Raw genomic sequence first — 23,592 nt, 5'->3', positions numbered from 1 at the left:
ACTACAGTACGTACACACTGCAGAGAGAGAGTTACATAGTATGTACACACGGCAGAGAGAGAGTTAGACAGTACTACAGCATGTACACACTATAGAGAGAGGGTTAGACAGTACTACAGTATGTACACACTGCAGAGAGAGAGTTAGACAGCACTACAGCATGTACACACTGCAGAGAGAGAGTTAGACAGTACTACAGCATGTACACACTGCAGAGAGAGAGAGAGTTAGACAGTACTACAGTATGTACACACTGCAGAGAGAGAGAGTTAGACAGTACTACAGTATGTACACACTACAGAGAGAGAGTTACACAGTACTACAGTATGTACACACTGTAGAGTGAGAGTTAGACAGTACGACAGTATGTACACACTGCAGAGAGAATTACACGGTACTACAGTATGTACACACTGCAGAGAGAGAGTTACACAGTACTACAGTATGTACACACTGCAGAGAGAGAGTTAGACAGTACTACAGTATGTACACACTGCAGAGAGAGTTACACAGTACTACAGCATGTACACACTGCAGAGAGAGAGTTACACAGTACTACAGTATGTACACACTGCAGAGAGAGAGTTAGACAGTATTACAGTATGTACACACTGCAGAGAGAGAGATAGACAGTACTACAGTATGTACATACTGCAGAGAGAGCGTTAGACAGTACTACAGCATGTACACACTATAGAGAGAGAGTTACACAGTACTACAGTATGCACACACTGCAGAGAGAGAGTTAGACAGTACTACAGCATGTACACACTGCAGAGAGAGAGTTAGACAGTACTATAGTATCTACATACTGCAGAGAGAGCGTTAGACAGTACTACAGCATGTACACACTATAGAGAGAGAGTTAGACAGTACTACAGTATGTACACACTGCAGAGAGAGAGTTACACAGTACTACAGCATGTACACACTGTAGGGAGAGAGTTAGACAGTACTACAGTATGTATACACTGTAGAGAGAGAGTTACACAGTATGTACACACTGCAGAGAGAGAGTTAGACAGTACTACAGTATGTATACACTGTAGAGAGAGAGTTACACAGTATGTACACACTGCAGAGAGAGAGTTAGACAGTACTACAGCATGTACACACTATAGAGATAGAGTTAGACAGTACTACAGTATGTACACACTGTAGGGAGAGAGTTAGACAGTACTACAGTATGTATACACTGTAGAGAGAGAGTTACACAGTATGTACACACTGCGAGAGAGAGTTAGACAGTATGTACACACTGCAGAGAGAGAGTTAGACAGTATGTACACACTGCAGAGAGAGAGTTACACAGTACTACAGTACGTACACACTGCAGAGAGAGAGTTACATAGTATGTACACACGGCAGAGAGAGAGTTAGACAGTACTACAGCATGTACACACTATAGAGAGAGAGTTAGACAGTACTACAGTATGTACACACTGCAGAGAGAGAGTTAGACAGCACTACAGCATGTACACACTGCAGAGAGAGAGTTAGACAGTACTACAGCATGTACACACTGCAGAGAGAGAGAGAGTTAGACAGTACTACAGTATGTACACACTGCAGAGAGAGAGAGTTAGACAGTACTACAGTATGTACACACTACAGAGAGAGAGTTACACAGTACTACAGTATGTACACACTGTAGAGTGAGAGTTAGACAGTACGACAGTATGTACACACTGCAGAGAGAATTACACGGTACTACAGTATGTACACACTGCAGAGAGAGAGTTACACAGTACTACAGTATGTACACACTGCAGAGAGAGAGTTAGACAGTACTACAGTATGTACACACTGCAGAGAGAGTTACACAGTACTACAGCATGTACACACTGCAGAGAGAGTGTTACACAGTACTACAGTATGTACACACTGCAGAGAGAGAGTTAGACAGTATTACAGTATGTACACACTGCAGAGAGAGAGATAGACAGTACTACAGTATGTACATACTGCAGAGAGAGCGTTAGACATTACTACAGCATGTACACACTATAGAGAGAGAGTTACACAGTACTACAGTATGTACACACTGCAGAGAGAGAGTTAGACAGTACTACAGCATGTACACACTGCAGAGAGAGAGTTAGACAGTACTATAGTATGTACATACTGCAGAGAGAGCGTTAGACAGTACTACAGCATGTACACACTATAGAGAGAGAGTTAGACAGTACTACAGTATGTACACACTGCAGAGAGAGAGTTACACAGTACTACAGCATGTACACACTGTAGGGAGAGAGTTAGACAGTACTACAGTATGTATACACTGTAGAGAGAGAGTTACACAGTATGTACACACTGCAGAGAGAGAGTTAGACAGTACTACAGTATGTATACACTGTAGAGAGAGAGTTACACAGTATGTACACACTGCAGAGAGAGAGTTAGACAGTACTACAGCATGTACACACTATAGAGAGAGAGTTAGACAGTACTACAGTATGTACACACTGTAGGGAGAGAGTTAGACAGTACTACAGTATGTATACACTGTAGAGAGAGAGTTACACAGTATGTACACACTGCGAGAGAGAGTTAGACAGTATGTACACACTGCAGAGAGAGAGTTAGACAGTATGTACACACTGCAGAGAGAGAGTTACACAGTACTACAGTACGTACACACTGCAGAGAGAGAGTTACATAGTATGTACACACGGCAGAGAGAGAGTTAGACAGTACTACAGCATGTACACACTATAGAGAGAGAGTTAGACAGTACTACAGTATGTACACACTGCAGAGAGAGAGTTAGACAGCACTACAGCATGTACACACTGCAGAGAGAGAGTTAGACAGTACTACAGCATGTACACACTGCAGAGAGAGAGAGAGTTAGACAGTACTACAGTATGTACACACTGCAGAGAGAGAGAGTTAGACAGTACTACAGTATGTACACACTACAGAGAGAGAGTTACACAGTACTACAGTATGTACACACTGTAGAGTGAGAGTTAGACAGTACGACAGTATGTACACACTGCAGAGAGAATTACACGGTACTACAGTATGTACACACTGCAGAGAGAGAGTTACACAGTACTACAGTATGTACACACTGCAGAGAGAGAGTTAGACAGTACTACAGTATGTATACACTGTAGAGAGAGAGTTACACAGTATGTACACACTGCAGAGAGAGAGTTAGACAGTACTACAGCATGTACACACTATAGAGAGAGAGTTAGACAGTACTACAGTATGTACACACTGTAGGGAGAGAGTTAGACAGTACTACAGTATGTATACACTGTAGAGAGAGAGTTACACAGTATGTACACACTGCGAGAGAGAGTTAGACAGTATGTACACACTGCAGAGAGAGAGTTAGACAGTATGTACACACTGCAGAGAGAGAGTTACACAGTACTACAGTACGTACACACTGCAGAGAGAGAGTTACATAGTATGTACACACGGCAGAGAGAGAGTTAGACAGTACTACAGCATGTACACACTATAGAGAGAGAGTTAGACAGTACTACAGTATGTACACACTGCAGAGAGAGAGTTAGACAGCACTACAGCATGTACACACTGCAGAGAGAGAGTTAGACAGTACTACAGCATGTACACACTGCAGAGAGAGAGAGAGAGTTAGACAGTACTACAGTATGTACACACTGCAGAGAGAGAGAGTTAGACAGTACTACAGTATGTACACACTACAGAGAGAGAGTTACACAGTACTACAGTATGTACACACTGTAGAGTGAGAGTTAGACAGTACGACAGTATGTACACACTGCAGAGAGAATTACACGGTACTACAGTATGTACACACTGCAGAGAGAGAGTTACACAGTACTACAGTATGTACACACTGCAGAGAGAGAGTTAGACAGTACTACAGTATGTACACACTGCAGAGAGAGTTACACAGTACTACAGCATGTACACACTGCAGAGAGAGAGTTACACAGTACTACAGTATGTACACACTGCAGAGAGAGAGTTAGACAGTATTACAGTATGTACACACTGCAGAGGGTTAGAAAGTGTAATGGCCAACAGTACTGCAGTATATACAGTGCATTCTGAAAGTATTTGACTTTTTCCACATTTCCACACAATACCCCATAACAACAAAGCAAATTTTTTTTTTTTTTTTTTACTAATTACAACAAAAATGAAAAACAGAAATATCACATTTACATAAGTATTCAGACCTTTTACTCAGTACTTTGTTGAAGTACTTATGGCAGCGATTACAGCCTCGGGTCTTATTGGGTATGATGCTACAAGCTTGGCAGTTGGGAGTTCTCCCATTCTTCTCTGCAGATCCTCTCAAACTCTGTTAAGTTGGATGGGGAGCCTCACTACACAGCTATTCTCAGGTCTCTCCAGAGATGTTCGTTCGGGTTCAAGATTGGGCTCTGGGCTCCGGGCTCTCCACTCAAGGACATTCAGAGACTTGTCCCGAAGCCACTCCTGTGTTGTTTTGGCTGTGTGCTTAGTCTCATTGTCCCGTTGGAAGGTGAACCTTCGCCCAGTTCTGAGGTCCTGAGCGCTCTGTAGCAGGTTTTCCATCAAGGACCTCTCTGTACTTTCCCTCGATCCTGATTAGTCTCCCAGTCCCTGCCTCTGAAAAACATCCCCACAGCATGATGCTGCCACCACCGTGCTTCATCGTAGGGATGGTGCCAGGTTTCCTCCAGACGTGACGCTTGGCATTCAGGCAAAAGAGTTCAATCTTGGTTTCATCAGACCAGAGGATCTTGTTTCTCACGGTCTGAGAGTCCTTTAAGTGCCTTTTGGCAAACTCCAAGCAGGCTTTTATGTGCCTTTTACTGACCAGTGGCTTTCGTCTGGCCACTCTACAATAGATGCTAGATTGGTGGAGTGCTGCAGAGACGGTTGTCCTTCTGGAAGGTTCTCCCATCTCCACATAGGATCTCTTGGTCACCTCCCTAACCAATGCTGCAGAAATGTTTTGGTACCCTTCCACCAGATCTGTGCCTAGAGACAATCTTGTCTCGGAGCTCTACCGACAATCCCTTCGACCTCATAGCTTGGTTTTTACTCAGACATGCACTATCAACTGTGGGACCTTATATAGACGGGTGTGTGCCTTTCCAAATCATGTCCAATCAATTGAATTGACCACAGGTGGGCTCCAATCAAGTTGTAGAAACATCTCAAGGATGACCAATGGAAACAGGATGCACTTGAGCTCAATTTCATGTCTCATAGCAAAGGGCCTGAATACTGAATAAGTTATTTCTGTTTTTTATTTTGAATACATTTGCAAACATTTCTAAAAACCTGTTTTTGTTTTGTCATTATGAGGTATTGTGTGTAGATTGATGAGGACATTTTTGTATTTATTCTAATTTAGAATAAAGCTGTAACGTAACAAAATGTGGAAAAAGTCAAGGGGTCTGAATACTTTCCAAATGCACTGTACATAATGAACCAGGTCAGACCTGAATAATTTCACATACTATAGTGTTTAATAGTTTAAAAAAAATGTGTTTGTTGTGTTAATGCCAACAAAGATATGTCAAATCAATTAAAATCAAATGAAATGTTATTTGTCACATGCTTGGGAAACAACAGGTATAGACTAACAGTGAAATGCTTACTTATGTGCCCTTTCAACAATGCAGAGAGATAAAAAGATAAATAATTGTTAAAAAACAACAACACAAGGAATAAATACACAATGAGTAACGATAACCTGAGTAAAATAACTAAGGGAAGGGTAGTTTATAGATCCTTACCATTGTGATTGATGATTGAATAATGTCCAGCATGTATTCTCTTGTTTATTTTGATGTCGTTGTCATTGTTGTTTTGTTACATATCCATCTCTCCGCAGTAGTGCACAGTCGTGTCCAAATAAACCCCATACTCCTTTGCTCTCAGTACCACATTCAGGAAACAAATACACAGTAAGATTCCAACTGGTCCAAACAGCTGTCCGTCAAAGAACATAGAGCAATAATCAGACCAAGGGGGGCGGGCTGTAATCCAAAAGGGGTGATGAAATATGTTTGAGGAGTTTGAGGAGGGATGAGATGGTGGTTTGGGAGGACAAGGGGTAGGAATGCACCTCTTTAGATTAAAGACATTCTGAGAAAATGTCCAGAGGGCAACAAAACAGCCCAATCTGGGACAAAACAAGACCAGAACAGAGCAAAAACACAGAACCCCCTTCCCCTTCCTCCTCCATCCCTCCCTCAACCTCTCAGATTCAGAAAATCAGTGTTTATCTCGAGGTTGGAATCCTTCATTTTGTCTGTTGGTATTCGAACGGATGCAGCTGAGAAAGACAATCGAGGGTATGGCAGCGAGTCACAGAGAACAAGTCATACACAGAACAGAACACAGCTACGGGACAAAAATCTGCTCTGTGGGTATTCCAGAAAATAACTTTCCAGATATATTACTCTTGCCTAGAGGAGCAATCCCCTCTGAATTCCTTCCAGACCATTGAAGGCACTCCAGTTGGCCTCTCGGAAAAGCTTTCCGTCCATCCCATTCTCAGCGCCGCTCGGACAGAAAAATATCCCGTTCTCAATAGGGCAAGGTCTAATATCTGATAAAAAGTGCATATTTTTCCCACTTTTCTTCTTCTTGTTCTTTTCTTCTTCTTTTAAATCCAATTTAAAGTGCATGGAAGAGGTAAACAATTTGATTGTTCATTTGTCTTTTGATATTTAATTTGTATTATCCGTTAGAAATTAAGTTGTTTCCTTCTCGTTGATCAGACCGGAACCATTCTGCCTTGCATCTGTTGCATTTGGGAGAGCATTCCCTGGACGCTGGTCAGGATCTTATTCTGGTGTGCAGCTGAGGAGATTCCAATTCGGCCCATGTCCCTGTTTAACAAGAGGGGGAAAGAAAACATTAGGAACCAAGACAAACTATGACAGCTTCTTGATTCATGTGACAGATTTAACATCCTCTCTAGGTGTCAACCCAGCCTAATATAAATCAGTAAAAAAGTCAGACAGGTCTCTCCTGGATGCATAAATGCTGAGTAAACCAAGCTTAACTCACTCCTGTGTCATATGAACCACAGCCTCTGGGCTGGTGTATCCTGCTGCGGTGAAGTTGTCGCTGTATCTCTCCATGCCGATGGCCTGCAGCCAGTCCTCCACAGAGCCCAGGGCCGAGGCCACCTCCGGGCTGACCGGCTCCAGGAGGGTGGTGCTGGGCCTGGGGGGGGAGAGGGGTGGAGGGGGAGAGGGTCAGTCTACATCCAGACAACTTGCACTATATTAAAGCAACGGTACTTACAACTTTCAGTTGTCTAACCCACCTAAATCTTTAGTGAGTTTTCTTTTGACCCACCAAATAAATAAAATGTAAAAAAATGATAAGTACAATCTTTACCCATTGACCGAAATGAATAAGCCTCAACCCACTAACTGTGTGTCGAGCTTCCTAAGCCAACATTTTGAGAAACTGTTGTCATACAACTTGGCAGTGAGAAACTGATGGATTAGAATGGCACTGCTCTTGTTTCTTATATCACCTGTCACTCAGACATAACTACAACACTAGAACAACCAATTAAATCAGGACCAGAGGAGGAGAGAGAAACACGGTGCCCTCTGGCCTTATGGTTAGTGAGGTTTTTCATCATCTGACGTTAGCCTATCACAGGGCCAGGCACATGTGAATCTACAGTCAACCCTGAGACTTTGAAAAAGGAACTGTAATTCTTCAGCCTCTCTTCTGTCTTTCTGTCTCTTTCTCTCACACACATCTTTTTTTCTGATGCAATCAGCAGGTTAGACAAACTAAGCGCTAGCATGCGTCCCATCTCTATTTGTCCTCCAAGACAGAAGCCAAGTGAAACACAGTTCCTCCCTTGTGTCACCGACACGGTTAGTTAATCGTTATTTAAAGAGAAAACATTAACAACACACACTGTGGCTTTAACCTCCCACTGCTTCTCCTCTAGCATGCAGATATTCATCATGACTCGGTCCTTCTTTCAGGCACTAACCAACACCTTTTCCATCCCTTCATCCCTCCTTCCTTAGCTTCACAACGATGTCTGCCATCAAATATTTACCCAGGGCTGGTGCGACCGAGGTGAGGGACTGAGCACACTCACTACGGTCCCGCTCCACTGCCGAGGTGAGGGACTGAGCACACTCACTACGGTCCCGCTCCACTGCCGAGGTGAGGGACTGAGCACACTCACTACGGTCCCGCTCCACTGCCGGGGTGAGGGACTGAGCACACTCACTACGGTCCCGCTCCACTGCCGAGGTGAGGGACTGAGCACACTCACTACGGTCCCGCTCCACTGCCGAGGTGAGGGACTGAGCACACTCACTACGGTCCCGCTCCACTGCTCCCCTCCTCCATAATTTAACAGGTGTTGGCTGAAAGGCTTGGGCTGCTGGGTTCAATCGCCACTTTGGTCTGGCTGGGGGGCTGGGGACTGTTGGGGGGGGTCAGGGTAGGGTGGGGGGGGGCTCTGGGGTAGTACACAAGCCCCTTACTTCGATGCGAAATTCGTTGTGAAATACTGTGGTGCTTTGGGCATCTTTCTCCATCTGTACCACCCTGAACCATGGATTGAGACGTTACTAGGGCCCCCAAGACCTCACCCTTGTTCCTAACCCCCCCTGTAAAATCTGTTCACGGGATTCAGTTCCACTAATTATTCCTCTAGGACTCTCTCTCCCATTCTCCCCCTCTTTCACCCTCTCTCTCTCTCCCTCTATCCCTGGGTTAAAGAAGAACATTTCCTCCCTCCCCGACTAGCTCTGGGTCTGTAAAAAATACGCAGTTCCACCTAGGAGTAACGACTCCTACTTAAAGGGGGCTTTTTATAACATACTGCTAGCTACCATTGTAATTCTCAACTCTATTAGAACACATATCTTATTTTACAAGGTGTACCATTCAGTTAATGTTGTATGGAAGTACAGTATATAAAACAGTACTGATTACACACATTACAATAATAGTGAATAAACTAAGAAATCTCTGTCTCACCGTGTGGTCTCTCCTCCAGTCCTCTTCAGGCTGTTGGGGTTCCGGATCAGTTTGTCCAGCATGTTGACGATCTGGCCAAACTTGGGCCTGTCGCCCCTCTCCCTCTGCCAGCAGTCCAGCATCAGCTGGTGCAGTGCCACGGGGCAGTCCATGGGCGGGGGAAGCCTGTACCCCTCATCTATGGCCTTGATCACCTGTGAAGAGAGAGGGCAGAGGTTAGAGGTTAGGGTTGATGGTAGACTGTGAGATAGATTACTCAGCCATCCTAATTACACTATAACAATGATGTTATTATAATTGAATAATAGGAAGTAATCATGAAAATTGTACAGCTGTAATTACATAGATAATATTTCTATAATGACATAACATCCTTATTATTTGACGTTTTAAACCTGAATGTGTTCTTACTGTAGACTTACATCCTGGTTACTCATGTCCCAATATGGGCGCTCCCCATATGACATCACTTCCCACATTACGATGCCGTAGCTCCACACGTCGCTGGCCGAGGTGAACTTCCTGTAGGCAATGGCCTCTGGGGCTGTCCAGCGAATGGGGATCTTCCCTCCCTGTGATTGACAGGTAACAGGCTGTTAGTATCGCTCACACTGTACCAACTACGTAGGTACATACAAGCATGAAAACGCTGAAATGTATTAACACTACAGCCACACACAAACTTGTGCACACACACACACTTTTACCCTGGTGGTGTATGCAGCCTCGGGGTCGTCCTCCAGTACTCGTGACATGCCGAAGTCAGACACCTTACACACTAGGTTGCTGTTGACCAGGATGTTGCGTGCGGCCAGGTCTCTGTGGACATAGCTCATATCAGAAAGGTACTTCATGCCAGACGCGATGCCACGCAAGATGCCCACCAGCTGGATCACTGTGAAACGCCCGTCATTCTTCTAGAGAAGCAAACAAACAAATCAATGCATGTTAGGTAATGTTTGTATGCAGTGGCAGGATGGGATGATGCTAATCTTTATGACGTTGCTTGGCTGACATTCATTAAGAGGATAACGGCTGTAATAGTCACACCTAGAGTTCTGAACATTTGAAGGCAGACACATACCACACATAAAGTTGGGTACACAGACTGCATTGCATGACTTACCCTCAGAAATGCATCCAGAGAACCATTCTCCATGTACTCTGTGACAATCATCACTGGTTTACCTGAAGAAAGAGAGGGAGGGAGGGAGGGAGGGAGGGAGGGAGGGAGGGAGGGAGGGAGGGAGGGAGGGAGGGAGGGAGGAAATGAAAGGCAGATGATTATGGAGGTAAACAATGCACATCACTGCCCAAAGCAGCAGGAGAGCAGTGCTTCTCAGGGGTGTGTGTGCGTGTGGTGTGTGGTGTGTGGTGTGTGTGTGGTGTGTAGTATGGTGTGTGGTGTGTGGTGTGTTGGGAGGGGGTACACCATTCGTCTCAGAGAGGAAGAAACCGCTCAGGGATTTCACCATGAGGTCAATGGTGACTTTAAAACAGTTACAGAGTTTAATGGCTGTTAATGGTAGTTACTCCACAATACTAACCTAATTGACAGAGTGAAATGAAGGAGGCCTGTACAGAATAAAAACATTCCAAAACATGCATCCTGTTTGCAACAAGGCACTAAAGTAATACTGCAACAAGACACTAAAGTAATACTGCAACAAGACACTAAAGTAATACTGCAACAAGACACTAAAGTAATACTGCAACAAGGCACTAAAGTAATACTGCGACAAGACACTAAAGTAATACTGCGACAAGGCACTAAAGTAATACTGCGACAAGACACTAAAGTAATACTGCGACAAGACACTAAAGTAATACTGCAACAAGACACTAAAGTAATACTGCAACAAGACACTAAAGTAATACTGCAACAAGACACTAAAGTAATACTGCAACAAGACACTAAAGTAATACTGCAACAAGACACTAAAGTAATACTGCAACAAGACACTAAAGTAATACTGCAACAAGACACTAAAGTAATACTGCAACAAGGCACTAAAGTAATACTGCAACAAGACACTAAAGTAATACTGCAACAAGACACTAAAGTAATACTGCAACAAGACACTAAAGTAATACTGCAACAAGGCACTAAAGTAATACTGCAACAAGACACTAAAGTAATACTGCAACAAGGCACTAAAGTAATACTGCAACAAGGCACTAAAGTAATACTGCAACAAGGCACTAAAGTAATACTGCAACAAGGCACTAAAGTAATACCGAAAAAACTGTGGCAAAGCATTTACATTTTGGTCCTGAATACAAAGTGTTTGGAGCAAATCCAATATAACACATTACTGAGTACCACTTTCCATATTTTCAAGCATAGTGGTGGCTGCATCATGTTATGGTTATACATGTAATTGTTGAGGACTGGAGAGGTTTTAAGGATTAAAAAAGAAACAGAATGGATCTAAGCACAGGCAAAATCTTAGAGGAAAACCTGAATCAGTCTGCTGAATCAGTCTGCCGACACTAGGAGATTATTTCACCTTTCAGCAGGACAATGGCCTAAAACACATGGCCAAATCTACACTGGAGTTGCTTACCAAGAAAACAGTGAATGTTCCTGAGTGGCCGAGTCACAGTGTTGACTTAAATCTACTTGAAAATCTATGGTAAGACCTGAAAAGGGTTGTGCAGCAATGATCAACAATCAATTTGACCGAGTTTGAAGAATTTTTTTAAGAATAATGGGCAAATGTTGCACAATCCAGGTGTGGAAAGCTTTTAGAGACTTACCCAGAAACACTCACAGCTGTAATCTCTGCCAAAGGTGCTTCTACAAATAATTGACTCAGGGGTGTGAGGGGTCTAAACCTGAAGTTCTCCAACTCTGCATTTGACTGGTCCGATTGTCAAGAGGCTGTCAGCAACGGCTCTGTGCGACATGTGATTGGCGCTCCATGACTTTCAGGACTTCAGCAGCACCACAAAGAGGATGTGGAGTTCAACTTGAGAAGGGAGCCTCTTTGTCAACCATCTTTGTTCTGTTTTGTTCTCCCCTGCTGCCCCTGGGCTGTCGCTGATTGACAGCTCGCCAAACAAGTCCGAGAAGCGTCTGACCTATGACCCTCAGCTCGCCCCTTCTCAGCCCTGCCCTCTTCCTCCCAGCCTATTTGCATGCTAATGTCTTGTTTACTGAATACGTCCCGTCGCCTTTGGTAATGAACTCTGGGCAGGGGCCTCGCCAATAGGCCAATTGTCACCTGTCCAAAAAAATGGCTAGGGATGGTAGAGGACAAGTATAAGAGAATGTTTGGATAACAATGAGGTAACGTTAGGGGAACGTTATTATAGAGAGCTGACGCTGGTGGGAGAACACAAAGAGGCCTGCTACTAACCCTCACTGGAGCGTTCTTTCTTTCCTGCTTTTATAAAAGGATTCTTTCTAATTTAGCAGTGCTTACATTATGTATATGTGGGAATTTAAATGCGTCAGTTCCTAAAGGAAAGCTGGGTGTTAACAACTCACGATGGACGGTTGTTAATTATGTCAGACTGACACTAAGAAAAAAAAAAAAATGGCTAAGATGACAGGCTATACTAGCTCAGCTCTGAGTCTCTGATTTTAGCCTATTTATGTATTTAGTGCATATTTAGACTTTATCAATAATTAATAAGACTTAATTGGCCTCTTGGACATGCAGTGCTGCCGTACTGAGGCGAGATGGAAGTCCCTTTTAACTAGATTGGAATAGGGAGGGGAATAATGGATAATGGATTCTTCAAATAATGGATTCTTAATAGATTCCACCGACACACTCAAGTGTGAAGGACTAATTGCTGAGAAACGGGCGTCAAGCTTTTTGTCATTACAAAGACGGGAGGAAGGGGAGAGGGAAGGAGAGGGAAATTGGATGCAGTCCTCCTTGCTTAAACTTTCTCTCTTTTTAAGTCTGTTTCCAGTCTCGTATCTCATTTACTCGTTCTCTTCATCTTCTCTGTGTCTGTTTGTCTTTCAGCCTCCCCTATGCTTTCTCAATCGTTCTACTCATGGTCACGACAAGATGTTTAGGGTTGGGGGTGTGAATTTTTTGTGTCTGCTGATGCGTATTTTGCGTCACTCCGCTCATACAGGAGTTGTAAAGACCTAGTGCACTATAATTGTAAAGGCTTTCTTCCAGGGGTGAAGGAGAGGACCAAAATGCAGCGTAGCCAGTGCTCAACATGTTTAATTAAAGAACAAGTGAACACTACAAACAACTTACAAAATAACAAACGTGAAAACCGATACAGACCTATCTGGTGCAGAACACAGACACAGAGACAGGAAACAAACACCCACAAAATCCCAACACAAAACAAGCCTCCTATATATGAGTCTCAATCAGAGACAACGACTACCATCTGTCTCTGATTGAGAACCCACACTAGGCTGACATAGAAACAGACAAACTAGACACACAACATAGAATTCCCACCCAGCTCACGTCCTGACCAACTAAACACATACAAAACAACAGAAAACAGGTCAGGAACGTGACAGAACCCCCCCCTCAAGGTGCGAACTCCGGGCGCACCCCTAAAACTCAAGGGGAGGGTCTGGGTGGGCATCATTCCGCGGTGGCGGCTCCGGCGGTGGACGAGGGCACCACTCCACCATTGTCTTTGTCCACCTCCTTAGCGTCCCTTGAGTGGCGACCCTTGCCCCTGACCATGGTCCAGGAACCTTCACCAACTCCCCTCTACAATAGAGGAGACAACTCAGGACAGAGAGGTAGTTCAGGACAAAGAGGTAGCTCAGGACAGAGAGGTAGCCCAGGACAGAGAGGTAGCTCAGGCCAGAGGGACAACTCCGGACTAGTGGCAGCTCCGGACTGAGTGGCAGCTCCGGACTGAGTGGCAGCTCCGGACTGAGTGGCAGCTCCGGACTGAGTGGCAGCTCCGGACTGGAGGGCAGCTCATGACTGGAGGGCAGCTCATGACTGGAGGGCAGCTCATGACTGGAGGGCAGCTCATGACTGGAGGGCAGCTCATGACTGGAGGGCAGCTCATGACTGGAGGGCAGCTCATGACTGGAGGGCAGCTCATGACTGAAGGGCAGCTCCTGACTGGCTGGCGTCTCTGGCAGCTCCTGACTGGCTGGCGTCTCTGGCAGCTCCTGACTGGCTGGCGTCTCTGGCAGCTCCTGACTGGCTGGCGTCTCTGGCAGCTCCTGACTGGCTGGCGTCTCTGGCAGCTCCTGACTGGCTGGCGTCTCTAGCAGCTCCTGACTGGCTGGCGTCTCTGGCAGCTCCTGACTGGCTGGCGGCTCTGGCAGCTCCTGACTGACGGACGGCTCTAGCGGCTCCTGACTGACGGACGGCTCTAATGGCTCGGGACAGACGGGCGGCTCTAATGGCTCGTGGCAGACGGATGACTCAGATGGCGCTGGGCAGACGGATGGCTCAGACGGCGCTGGGCAGACGGACGGCTCAGACGGCACTGGGCAGACGGACGGCTCAGACGGCACTGGGCAGACGGACGGCTCAGACGGCACTGGGCAGACGGACGGCTCAGACGGCACTGGGCAGACGGACGGCTCAGACGGCGCTGGGCAGATGGACAGTTCAGACGGCGCTGGGCAGACGGGCAGTTCAGGCGCCGCTGGGCAGACGGGCAGTTCAGGCACCGCTGGGCAGACGGCAGACTCTGGCCGGCTGAGACGCACTATAGGCCTGATGCGTGGTGCCGGAACTGGAGGTACCGGGCTGAGGGCACGCACCTCAGGGCGAGTGCGGGGAGGAGGAACAGGGCTCTGGCGATGCACTGGAAGCCTGGTGTAGGCACTGGTGGTACTGGGCTGGGGCGGGAAGGTGGCACCGGATATACCGGACCGTGAAGGAGGACACGCGCTCTTGAGCACCGAGCCTCTCCAACCTTACCAGGTTGAATGGTCCCCGTAGCCCTGCCAGTGCGGCGAGGTGGAACAACCCGCACTGGGCTATGCAGGCGAACCGGGGACACCACCTGTAAGGCTGGTGCCATGTACGCCGGCCCGAGGAGACGTACTGGAGGCCAGATACGTTGGGCCGGCTTCATGACATCCAGCTCGATGCCCAACCTAGCCCTCCCAGTGCGGCAAGGTGGAATAGCCCGCACTGGGCTAAGCACGCGTACTGGGGACACCGTGCGCTTTACCGCATAACACGGTGTCTGACCGGTACGACGCCCTCTCACTCCACGGTAAGCCCGGGGAGTTGGCTCAGGTATCCAACCCGGCTTCGCCACACTCCCCTTTAGCCTCCCCCCAATAAATTTTTGGGTGAGCCTCTCGGGTTTCCAGCCACTCTGCCTTGCAAGCGCCTCATAATGCCGCCTCTCCGCTTTTGATGCCTCCAGCTCCGCTTTGGGACGGCGACACTCCTCTGGCTCTGCCCAGGGTCCCTCTCCGTCCAGAATCTCCTCCCATGTCCATTCCTCCTTGTACTGCTGCTGCTGTCGCTGCTGCCCGTTGCCACGCTGCTTGGTCCGGGTTTGGTGGGTGTTTCTGTAAAGGCTTTCTTCCAGGGGTGAAGGAGAGGACCAAAATGCAGCGTAGCCAGTGCTCAACATGTTTAATTAAAGAACAAGTGAACACTACAAACAACTTACAAAATAACAAACGTGAAAACCGATACAGACCTATCTGGTGCAGAACACAGACACAGAGACAGGAAACAAACACCCACAAAATCCCAACACAAAACAAGCCTCCTATATATGAGTCTCAATCAGAGACAACGACTACCATCTGTCTCTGATTGAGAACCCACACTAGGCTGACATAGAAACAGACAAACTAGACACACAACATAGAATTCCCACCCAGCTCACGTCCTGACCAACTAAACACATACAAAACAACAGAAAACAGGTCAGGAACGTGACAATAATGTGGTGGGGGGGGAAAATTATCCCAAAAACGTTTGTAGTTTTTTTGGGGGGGTGATTTATCAGGGGGTGCTGCAACACCCTCAGCAACCCTACTTCCCACAGCTGGTTCTAACCCCCACAATACCCCTCTCCTGCGCTCTCCTTCGCTCTCCTCTCTCCTAATCTCACATGTGTTATCCTCCTCTATATCTCATCCTTTCTCTTCTGCTCATCTCCTATATCCTTCCTTTATCTCTGATTCCCTTCTTTCCTCCCTATCCCTGCCTCTCTCTTTATCCCACTTCCTCCACCCCTCTCTTCTCAATTCAATTAAATTCTGTCTCTCCGTTGAGAGGTCTGATGTGTGATAAGTGATCAGGCCTGTGGTGTGTATGGTTGTGTCATGTCAGGCTGTGGCTGTGTAGACTGAATGGCTGACTGTGATTGGTCTTATCTCCTAGAGAGGAGGACAGATGGGGCAGTCTGTCCATCTAACCAGCCAACAGCCAAGATAACTGGGACTCTGAGGTAACACTCACACACACATGTACCTAATCAAAGGTGAACAGACACACATTCATAGTAAAAGGCAATAAATAAAACGCTAAACCAGTATGACATCAATACAAACTCTCACGCTCAAACACACATGCACACAATGCACTACGAATTGAACACACAACTAGTTTCCCAAACGCACAACCCCCTCCCCCAACATACACTCTAAACAACAGCGTCTGGTGTGGTGGCAGTACAGGGTCTGTCCTACAGATAGGATATCACTCTCTAACCCCAAACACATTTACAGCTGACACCATGATTAATGAGCTAGCTACAGCGCAGGACACATTAACCCTGTAGCTGACCTGGACCAGACCTGTTCCATCTGGACTCCAACCACCTGGGGATTCCCAGGATGGGCTCCGTGTCCGGACCCACACCACTCCTCGCCCCTATCCAAGGCCCTCTGGGTGACCGGGCTGGGATGTGAACCGACCCCCCCCTTCCGCCCTTGCTATCTCCAAACTCACCCACAACCACAGACGTGGTTTGTAATGATTTACAGTCTTTATCGGAGCTTGTCCCTTTCAGGATTATTTAGTCACCTCATAGTTTATGTTTTCCATAGGTGAAATATAGAGTATATGATTAGTTCTCTATATTATAAGCTCCACAATACTTTGATTTACTCATATGTATTTAGATTTACTCATATTTATTTAAATGATGCATTTTAAATAATTTTTAAATTATTATATTATATTATTATATTATTATTATATTTAGCTAAATACTCTCCAATCAGGAGTCTACTTACACTTGGTGACCACTCCCTCCAGGTGAATGATGTTTGGATGGTCAAATTGGCCCATGATGCTGGCCTCAGACAGGAAGTCCCGCCTCTGCTTGTCTGTGTATCCCGCCTTCAGGGTCTTAATGGCCACACAGATCTCCCTCTTTCCTGGCATCTTCAGACGACCACTGCACACCTCCCCAAACTCACCTGGAAGACACACATACACACACCTTATTATAAAACACACACACACACACACCTTATTATAAAACACACACACCTTATTATAAAACGCACACACACCTTATTATAAAACGCACACACACCGTATTATAAAACGCACACACACCTTGTCAAACTCACAGGAAAATACATACCATACATTTTCACATTTTCAACATGGTGAAGAAAATACCTAATAACAGGTACCACACACTTATTTTTAGTGGAGGGAGAGAAGGGAACAGATGGTGGTGGGAAAGGGGGCTGTACTTTAATCATTGATCGACCCCCTCTGATCCCCAATCCCTCCTTCTCAGTTGAGCAGAAAGAGAACAAGAGAGAGGGAAATAGCTATTGATTATTTTCTATTATTGGTCACCAGCTAACTTTTTGCACTGGCAGACAGGGGAAAACAGGAACATTATATTTTCCCTCCCAAATCATTGTTTTCTCTATTGACCCAATGAGTCTGGCCAAATATTACCAGTCTGACAGAACGGTCATGTTGACATAGTAAAAGTATGGCCAATAATAAGTCTAGTCCGTACCGATGCCAATGACTTTCTCAATCTTGATACAGGAAGCGTCGATCTCCTTGGCAAACTCTCGGACAGCCTGGTTGGGGTCCTCGTAGGTAAAGGGGTCTACGTATATCCTCACTCCTGAGAGAGAGGAGGAAAGGAGGGAAAAGGGACGTTTAATGCATTCTGACCAGCAGAGCTCCATCTGTTCTTCATTTTCCCCATGCTGTGGGCTATACTGCCTTCCTCTCTTCTCCTTTATCCTTTAATTCCTCAACTTCTACATTAAAACATCCAATGTCTCTGTTAGATTGGTGTAATAACTCTTTTAAAAAATTATATGAATCTATTTATCTTCTCAATAGGTTCTCACTGGAAAACACTGCTATAAATATTATATGGCATTACTTTTGGAATATACAGTGAGGGAAAAAAGTATTTGATCCCCTGCTGATTTTGTACGTTTGCCCACTGACAAAGAAATTATCGGTCTATAATTTTAATGGTAGGTTTATTTGAACAGTGAGAGACAGAATAACAACAAAAATATCCAGAAAAATGCATGTCAAAAATGTTATAAATTGATTTGCATTTTAATGAGGGAAATAAGTATTTGACCCCTTCTCAATCAAAAAGATTTCTGGCTCCCAGGTGTCTTTCATACAGGTAACGAACGGAGATTAGGAGCACACTCTTAAAGGGAGTGCTCCTAATCTCAGTTTCTTACCTGTATAAAAGATACCTGTCCACAGAAGCAATCAATCAATCAGATTCCAAACTCTCCACCATGGCCAAGACCAAAGAGCTCTCCAAGGATGTCAGGGACAAGATTGTAGATCTACACAAGGCTGGAATGGGCTACAAGACCATCGCCAAGCAGCTTGGTGAGAAGGTGACAACAGTTTCTGTGATTATTCGCAAATGGAAGAAACACAAAAGAACTGTCAATCTCCCTCAGCCTGGGGCTCCATGCAAGATCTCACCTCGTGGAGTTGCAATGATCATGAGAACGGTGAGGAATCAGCCCAGAACTACACAGGAGGATCTTGTCAATGATCTCAAGGCAGCTGGGACCATAGTCATCAAGAAAACAATTGGTAACACACTATGCCGTGAAGGACTGAAATCCTGCAGCGCCCGCAAGGTCCCCCTGCTCAAGAAAGCACATATACATGCCCGTCTGAAGTTTGCCAATGAACATCTGAATGATTCAGAGGACAACTGGGTGAACGTGTTGTGGTCAGATGAGACCAACATGGAGTTCTTTGGCATCAACCCAACTTGCCGTGTTTGGAGGAGGAGGAATGCTGCCTATGACCCCAAGAAACCATCCCCACCGTCAAACATGGAGGTGGAAACATTATGCTTTGGGGGTGTTTTTCTGCTAAAGGGACAGGACAACTTCACCGCATCAAAGGGACGATGGACGGGGCCATGTACCGTCAAATCTTGGGTGAAAACCTCCTTCCCTCAGCCAGGGTATTGAAAATGGGTCGTGGATGGGTATTCCAGCATGACAATGACCCAAAACACACGGCCAAGGCAACAAAGGAGTGGCTCAAGAAGAAGCACATTAAGGTCCTGGAGTGGCCTAGCCAGTCTCCAGACCTTAATCCCATAGAAAATCTGTGGAGGGAGCTGAAGGTTCGAGTTGCCAAACGTCAGCCTCGAAACCTTAATGACTTGAAGAAGATCTGCAAAGAGGAGTGGGACAAAATCCCTCCTGAGATGTGTGCAAACCTGGTGGCCAACTACAAGAAACGTCTGACCTCTGTGATTGCCAACAAGGATTTTGCCACCAAGTACTAAGTCATGTTTTGCAGAGGGGTCAAATACTTATTTCCCTCATTAAAATGCAAATCAATTCATAACATTTTTGACATGCGTTTTTCTGGATTTTTTTGTTGATATTCTGTCTCTCACTGTTCAAATAAACCTACCATTAAAATTATAGACTGATCATTTCTTTGTCAGTGGGCAAACGTACAAAATCAGCAGGGGATCAAATACTTTTTTCCCCCACTGTACATTTCATACACACTTTTTACAAACATACTTTTTTATTACTCTATTAACCAATTTAATACTTTTTTCAGCGGCTCTTTTGGCAACGATTAAATAATGAATGGTGCTGCTCATCAGTGAACGTTGATACTAGCGTAGGATGAGTACAGTGAGTGGTCTACCTTGGTGTAGGTGTTTCTCTTCATCAGCATCCTGCTTGGCCTTACTGTACTTACTCCTTCTGGGGAGAAAAACAACATGGCCGACGTGGTTAGCTAGGTTCAGCAGCACAGAGATAGTCCATGGTGTTATTATTGATGTGTTCACTGGCTGTTTAAGACCACCAGATGTGCAGGACAATGTTGCACTAATGACTTTAAAACATGACAATGTGCCTCTCTGTCATTTTAATGACTGCTAAACAGCTCTGTGAGCCACGCTGAGCACTACCCACCCACTCCTCCCCCACAGGATGGTCAAGACACAATGACAGACAGTTACCGTCAATGAATATGAATCAAAGATGGCCACCTGCTTGGCTGGGAGAGCCGCAATCACACACACACAAACATCCGCCTCTCCATCGCCCACACTCTCTCATACATATAGAAGTGCGCAATCACACAGGAGTGTACATACACACACAGGCCAGTAAAAGACAGAGCGTGGTTAAAGCGTGAAGAGAGAGACCCCATCTGCATGTAATCACATCTGTGTGTCACTGCTTGTCCTGCTCTACTGCTCGCTGGTTACCACCCTCTGATTGGGTCACCGCAAATCCACCTGCTCTCTGTCTGTCTGTCTGTCTGTCTGTCTGTCTGTCTGTCTGTCTGTCTGTCTGTCTGTCTGTCTGTCTGTCTGTCTGTCTGTCTGTCTGTCTGTCTGTCTGTCTGTCTGTCTGTCTGTCTGTCTGTCTGTCTGTCTGTCTGTCTGTCTGTCTGTCTGTCTCTCTCTGTCTGTCTCTCTGTCTGTCTGTCTGTCTGTCTGTCTGTCTGTCTGTCTGTCTGTCTGTCTGTCTGTCTGTCTGTCTGTCTGTCTGTCTGTCTGTCTGTCTGTCTGTCTGTCTGTCTGTCTGTCTGTCTCTCTGTCTGTCTGTCTCTCTCTCTGTCTGTCTCTCTCTCTGTCTGTCTGTCTGTCTGTCTGTCTCTCTCTCTCTGTCTCTCTCTCTCTGTCTCTCTGTCCGTCCGTCCGTCTCTATCTCCCCCTCTACCTCTCTTCCACTCCCCCACTCTCTCTCCTTCTCTCCCTCTTTCCCGCTCTCTCTCTCTCCACAGGTCACAGTAACTAACTACCGCCCCGTATTACAGCCACAGCGAGATATAGAGGGATAGAGATGGAGGGAGGAGAGGGGGAGAGAGGAAAGAGGCGATGGAGTGGGAGAAGAGGAACGAGGGTCGCTGATTACATCTCTTCAGCTGTCACACCGTCAATCATGGGGCTGTGTGTGTATGTGTGTGTGTGTGTGTGTGTGTGTGTGTGTGTGTGTGTGTGTGTGTGTGTGTGTGTGTGTGTGTGTGTGTGTGTGTGTGTGTGTGTGTGTGTGTGTGTGTGTGTGTGTGTGTGTGTGTGTGTGTGTGTGGAGCGTGCACTTATCGCCAACGTGTGACAGACACTTTTTCCAGCCTGACTATGCAGCTGCCAAGCAAGACAGTCTCATCACGAAGGCAAGATGGAGAGAAAGAAAACAGAGAGGGAGAGAGTGAGAAAGGGAGAGAGAGAGCTGGGGGGATGAGAGTCTCACCTCCTGCTGATGACGAAGGCACTGATGAGGATGAGGAGGAGAACAACACTGCCCACCACAGATACCAGCAACACTGTGGAGTTAGTCCCATCTCCGATGATAGGAGCTGGAACTGAATATGGGAGGGAGGGAGGGAGGGAGGGAGGGAGGGAGGGAGGGAGGGAGGGAGGGAGGGAGGGAGGGAGGGAGGGAGGGAGGGAGGGAGGGGAAAGAAGAGGAGAAGACAAGGGAGTGAACATTGAGAGGAATACAAATGCAGTGAGAAAGAGAGAGAAAAAGGAGAGGTAGAGAAAGAGTGGGTGGACAGAGACAGAGTAAAGTCAATATCATTCAGTCTGATCAGGTCCAGAGACGTAAAACATACAGTACATGTTCCCCTCTCCCTTCCTCTCTCCCTCTGTGTGTGGCCCAGAGTATTTGTACCTGTTCCGTATCCTCCTTTGAGACACAATGCAGTACCATTCCACTGAGCAAAGAGCTGTGTGCTTCAACGTGTTATTGCCATGGGCCTCTATGTTAATCGCTATGTCACCACACAGACACCTCTTCTTAGAGGGATCCCAATGTTTCACTACAGGACAGAACAGAGTCATCCTGCCCACACTGTGTCTATCGCTATGTCACCACACAGACACCTCTTCTTAGAGGGATCCCAATGTTTCACTACAGGACAGAACAGAGTCATCCTGCCCACACTGTGTCTATCGCTATGTCACCACACAGACACCTCTTCTTAGAGGGATCCCAATGTTTCACTACAGGACAGAACAGAGTCATCCTGCCCACACTGTGTCTATCGCTATGTCACCACACAGACACCTCTTCTTAGAGGGATCCCAATGTTTCACTACAGGACAGAACAGAGTCATCCTGCCCACACTGTGTCTATCGCTATGTCACCACACAGACACCTCTTCTTAGAGGGATCCCAATGTTTCACTACAGGACAGAACAGAGTCATCCTGCCCACACTGTCTATCGCTATGTCACCACACAGACACCTCTTCTTAGAGGGATCCCAATGTTTCACTACAGGACAGAACAGAGTCATCCTGCCCACACTGTCTATCGCTATGTCACCACACAGACACCTCTTCTTAGAGGGATCCCAATGTTTCACTACAGGACAGAACAGAGTCATCCTGCCCACACTGTGTCTATCGCTATGTCACCACACAGACACCTCTTCTTAGAGGGATCCCAATGTTTCACTACAGGACAGAACAGAGTCATCCTGCCCACACTGTGTCTATCGCTATGTCACCACACAGACACCTCTTCTTAGAGGGATCCCAATGTTTCACTACAGGACAGAACAGAGTCATCCTGCCCACACTGTGTCTATCGCTATGTCACCACACAGACACCTCTTCTTAGAGGGATCCCAATGTTTCACTACAGGACAGAACAGAGTCATCCTGCCCACACTGTCTATCGCTATGTCACCACACAGACACCTCTTCTTAGAGGGATCCCAATGTTTCACTACAGGACAGAACAGAGTCATCCTGCCCACACTGTCTATCGCTATGTCACCACACAGACACCTCTTCTTAGAGGGATCCCAATGTTTCACTACAGGACAGAACAGAGTCATCCTGCCCACACTGTCTATCGCTATGTCACCACACAGACACCTCTTCTTAGAGGGATCCCAATGTTTCACTACAGGACAGAACAGAGTCATCCTGCCCACACTGTGTCTATCTCATTCATGTTCCGACATCTTAGAAGCTGTGAGAAAGATGTAAGTGGGTAGCTAGTGTCACTTCCTCTGTGTCACTGTGACATCATCACAGTGATTTGTGCGATGCTGTCAAGTCAGTGCTCCACTCACCAGAGTTGGTCATGAACTCGAAGGGAGCGCTGAACTCTCCGTAGCCGGCGGCGGTGCGAGCGCGCACGTGGAACACGTAGGAAGTCAGAGGGGTCAGGCCTTTGATGTCAGTGTTCCTAGATGACGTCTT

General features: G+C 46.2%; 1 protein-coding gene across 3 annotated transcripts in view; it reads right to left on the bottom strand.

Moving 5' to 3' along the window:
• The window catches only part of LOC139549419 (ephrin type-A receptor 4), a 94,388-nt gene that overhangs the window by 3,711 nt on the left and 67,085 nt on the right, over positions 1-23,592 (bottom strand). The window contains exons 7-17 of one of the 3 annotated variants that reach the window (XM_071359909.1): positions 23,463-23,592; positions 21,626-21,737; positions 20,067-20,125; positions 17,908-18,021; positions 17,159-17,344; positions 10,112-10,164; positions 9,693-9,902; positions 9,408-9,557; positions 8,986-9,179; positions 7,027-7,185; positions 5,745-6,845 (exon numbers count right to left, since the gene is read on the bottom strand). The exon at positions 23,463-23,592 is cut by the window's right edge and continues 30 nt beyond it. In XM_071359909.1, coding sequence (XP_071216010.1) covers positions 6,731-6,845; positions 7,027-7,185; positions 8,986-9,179; positions 9,408-9,557; positions 9,693-9,902; positions 10,112-10,164; positions 17,159-17,344; positions 17,908-18,021; positions 20,067-20,125; positions 21,626-21,737; positions 23,463-23,592 — 1,482 coding nt within the window. In that variant the 3' untranslated portion in view covers positions 5,745-6,730. Of the gene's footprint in view, positions 1-5,744; positions 6,846-7,026; positions 7,186-8,985; positions 9,180-9,407; positions 9,558-9,692; positions 9,903-10,111; positions 10,174-17,158; positions 17,345-17,907; positions 18,022-20,066; positions 20,126-21,625; positions 21,738-23,462 lie in introns of all 3 variants that reach the window. The other 2 variants (XM_071359908.1, XM_071359907.1) reach the window with 2 other exon arrangements.

The sequence above is a fragment of the Salvelinus alpinus genome, chromosome 22, assembly GCF_045679555.1.
Source record: "Salvelinus alpinus chromosome 22, SLU_Salpinus.1, whole genome shotgun sequence".
NCBI classification, from domain to species: domain Eukaryota; kingdom Metazoa; phylum Chordata; class Actinopteri; order Salmoniformes; family Salmonidae; genus Salvelinus; species Salvelinus alpinus.
This window is presented reverse-complemented; position numbering and strand designations above follow the sequence as displayed.